This window comes from Gekko japonicus, unplaced genomic scaffold (assembly GCF_001447785.1).
Source record: "Gekko japonicus isolate JY-2015 unplaced genomic scaffold, Gekko_japonicus_V1.1 scaffold3284, whole genome shotgun sequence".
NCBI classification, from domain to species: domain Eukaryota; kingdom Metazoa; phylum Chordata; class Lepidosauria; order Squamata; family Gekkonidae; genus Gekko; species Gekko japonicus.
This window is the reverse complement of record NW_015171600.1, coordinates 37844-42110: the sequence shown is the minus strand read 5'-3', so window position 1 is coordinate 42110 and position 4267 is coordinate 37844. Positions and strand designations below refer to the sequence as shown.

General features: G+C 41.7%; 1 protein-coding gene across 1 annotated transcript; it reads right to left on the bottom strand.

Moving 5' to 3' along the window:
- Window positions 1-638: 638 nt before the first annotated feature.
- LOC107117737 (olfactory receptor 14A16-like) lies at window positions 639-1604 on the bottom strand. The gene has a single exon (XM_015419902.1). It carries the CDS (start codon window positions 1602-1604, stop codon window positions 639-641), a length of 966 nt encoding a protein of 321 aa, XP_015275388.1.
- Window positions 1605-4267: the final 2663 nt, after the last annotated feature.

Genomic DNA, 4267 nt, shown 5'->3' with positions numbered 1-4267 from the left:
CAGTAGGTGATGCAAACAGCTTCCTCTAGGCCTATGGTATACAGGTGTGTGCACAGTCCATGTGTTGTTTGTGTAAGCAGATATAAAACCATAAATTAGTCCATTTCTCAACAGTACCAAAAACAGCCTGGAAAGCCTTGGAGCTGCATGTGGAGGAGTGGGGTGAAGTAGGAAGAAGTGGGGAAGGAGTGGGGAATCAAACCTGGTTCTCCCACCAGTCCACGGTCCTAAACACTACACCAAACTGGCTCTCTGGCATCACAGTTGGATCAGGTGGTAGGTGATGTGAAAGTCCTCAGCTTGACACCTCGAGGAGCTGCCACCCATCTGAGATGACAAGACAGCTAGAAGACCTCATGGCATCATTGACAGAGGGAAGAGTTTTGATGTCTTCCTCCTCCTAATTTCAGGAATCTGTTTTAAATGGTTTTTCTTCCATGAGAGACCTCTAACCCCTCAGCATCACATTTTCAGTCTTCTCAGTTGGGTACTGGGAGAAGAGGAAAGTAAAAAACCTCTCACTGTCCCACCATCTTCTGCTCATACTTCACAGAATCCAAATAATTGTTTCCTATATATTATATTGTGTAGACCACAAGGTACAAAGCCAATAAAGAAAATCATCTAGAGAAGACCATTCAGCCCCATTTTACTAGATGAATTTTGCTGGAGCTGGTTTTCGGAAAATGTCCAAATTCAGTAAGTTTAAACAATGCAGCCTTGATTTCTTTGTTTCTCATGCCATAGATGAATGGATTCAGCAAAGGAGATAATACAGCATAAATCATAGCATAAATTACATTCAGCTCAGAAGAAGTGTTACCAGGAGGCCTTGCATAGGCAAAGATCCCACTAAATACAAGCAGAGACACCACAGTAAGGTGAGGAATGCAAGTGGAGAGCGCTTTTTTCTGCCCATGCACAGAAGGCATCCTGAGTACTGCTGCAAAAATCTTTATGTAAGTTATAATGATGTAGACAAAACATCCTCCACCTAAGCTACAGGTAAATATAAGAAGTCCCACTTCAACTAGATATAAATCCGAGCAAGCTAGTTTTAATAACTGTGGAATTTCACAGAAAAATTGATTGATCCTATTGGAGCAGAAAGCAATGGCAAAAGTGCTAGTGGTGTGCAATGTGGCAGAAATTATCCCGGTAAACCATGCACTTACAGCCATCTGAATGCAGGCTCTATTATGCATAACTGTCTCGTATTGCAATGGATTGCAGATAGCAACATACCGATCATGTGCCATTATTGTTAGGATGGCTAAATCTGACCCTGCGAATAATAAGTAGAAAAATACTTGAGCCACACATCCAGAATAAGAAATGGACCTGGTGTTCAGGAGGGAATTGGCCATCGCTTTGGGTACCATGATGGAAACTATGCCAAGATCCAGGACAGCCAGGTTCATGAGGAAGAAGTACATGGGGGTGTGCAGATGATGATCAAGCACTACAGCAATGATAATGAGAAGATTACCAGTCACTGCAGTCACATATACTGCTAAGAACACAAAGAAATATAAGATCTGTAGTTCTTGGATATCTGAAAATTCCAGGAGCAAGAATTCAGATGTGGAGGTAAGATTGGGCATTTTGCTCTCAGTATCCAGTTGCAGGTTTCCTGTAGGACTGAGTGGCGGAAATGTTTTAGAGAACAATTCTCAGCCGGTCTCCTCAGAAGCCTACTCTGGTCTCTTCAATAGTGCTTTCTCTCAGTGAAGTGTTCTTCCGATTGCACTGTTAATAAATTAACATAAGTGAATGGTTACTTGGGATTCATTGTTTGACCATCTCATCCTTTTAGCTAACCTTGAATAAGCAAAGAATGGGATAGTTTGCGTATGGCCAAACTGCATGGGTGATCAACATGGCAAATGGCTGTCCCCAATCCTACTCTACACATGTAAGTTTGCTGTCCATAGACTCTGGAAACCTGACCTGGAACTATACCAAACGTCATAGAAGGACTCATATCCAACTTCTGCATGCATAAGAAAGGCCAAAGGACAGTTCCCTGATACCTTATCCATTTCCACATGTAAAGGCTGTTGTTACATTGACAATAACTCCCACCCCACATGTGATGAGTTCCTTGGGAGTCCCCTCCCTTGAAGTCCTATATTCCTGACAGACTGGACAAGGGAAACTGGCCACTAGGATCCCTCTTTTTTGGATTCGTTTTTCAGTAAATAGTTAAAATTACCCATACTGTGTGTGGAAATTATATGCCGACACAGCCCTAGAGAGCCTTAGGGCCCTGTTGCTAAGGCCTTTCTTAAATGCCTGAGAATTACCTTAACTCTACCTGGCTGCTTCCATGAATTCCATGAATGCTGCATTCCCCTCTTAGGGCTTCCAAATGATCATTTTCACCGCAAATGAAAGCAGGTATCCTGGATCTCCCAGAGAAGCTGGACTTTAATCATGTCACCACTAGACACCCTATGCCTTTGTCTTCTGAATTTTGACTCAGTCTGGTTCCCCACATCCAGTAAAGCCTCTCCAGTCTTTTCCCCAGCTCCAGTGGTCCTTAGACCCAATGATATTAAAAGCGCTCTTTCGCCCAACAATTCAGATTCAGGCATCATTGAGAACCAAAGTTCATTCCCAAAGTCCATCTTTCACCAACTAAGAAATCTCATACCATATAACTTTCCATTCTTTTTAGTCCAAGAAGAAAAATAATATTTTATATTCTTCGTTTTACCTCTTAAGATGGCAACAACCACTGCCTTAGGGTATACTTTGCTATCCAGCTATGAAGTTTTGAATATGCTCCATCTCTCCACTTTTCTTTAGGCAGCCCATTTTATACTAAATAAACATGTCTCTTTTGAGTGCCCTTTGCCTCTTTCCATTTCTGGAAGACAAAATGTGGATGCACACGAAAGCTTGTACCCATAATTAAACTTTGTTGGACTTCAAGGTGCCACTGGACTCAAAATTTTGTTTTATTGCTTCAGATCAACATGGCTATCCACCTGAAACAGACATGGCTCCTCTATGAATGCATATAGAAACTCTGGCACCATGGCTCCAAGAGCAATTCTTGTAACACTGTAATGTGATTTTAATTTTTTTTTTTTAAATAAAAAGGATTTCTGATTAATGAAACACTTCTGGATAACGTAGTAAAACATTGTCGAAGATTGAAGAAGTACCTTTGAAACTGTGCTTCAATCATTATATACTCACACACTGATTTTCCAATACCAAACATTATTGAATACCGTGGAGTCCTATTTCTTCTCCAGACCTTTTCCTCTTAGGTTCCCTGTCTCCATTTCTGCTGAAGTTCTGTGCTCAAGTATGATTACTGCATTCTTGATGTGGATGTGGACCAGTGAATAAATAACATTAATTAAGATCTGAGGCAAATGAGAGAAGGTGTGATCCAGTTCCTTCTTCAGCTGTTTAAATTCATGCATCCACTTGACCAGGACATTCCACGGATGGCTTACTGCAATGTACTCTGCTAATTTCTGTCAAATCACAATAAGGAATGCAGAGCTTAATTTATGTTCTGTTCCTGGCAACTTGCTCCCAGGAGTTCTCCTCACTTAACTGCCAAGTGCTGCTGAAGTCTTTTCCCTTTGCTGTATTATTTCTTTTGTTTTTGTAACTAACTTAATTAGATAATTAGTTGTAATGTACTCCGCCATTACCACGTGCGCGACCGTTGGGCCATGTGGTCAAGCAAAGCCCTGAAGCTTCACTCAGGGAGAACAATAGCCAAGCGGATCCTAGCCCGCACCTATCAGAGGGCCAGGTCCGCAGCCGAGAGCCTATGGGACTCTCGGCTACTGTAAATAGCCTATAGGAAGTAGAGGGTGTGTTTTTGGTGGTAGGTTTTCTGGCCATATATACCAGCCTGCGAGCCGGAAGTCTTTGTCTTGTTCCTGCTAATAAAAGTACTTTGCTGAAATCACTCCACGTTTCGTAGTACTTTTCATTAGTGCAGCATGACTGTGCATGATGTAAGACCAAATGTATCTAAGGAAAACCTATGTCTATCACAGTATTAGACTTTTTCTGTTTTGCCACAATGTACCCAAAAGGAAAAACCCAGAAAAGATTTAGAGTTAGGCTTATTGAAATGTTAAGCTGATGTGCATAAACAGCTTTTAAAAATATGACCCTTCTTTGAGTCTCCCCAGAATTTTGCCGATGGCTGGGCAGATCACAGTGCTTCCAAGCTTGCCTTGGTATTCTCATCACACTAGGGTTGCCATGTCCTTCCTTGTTCCCAGTGAGG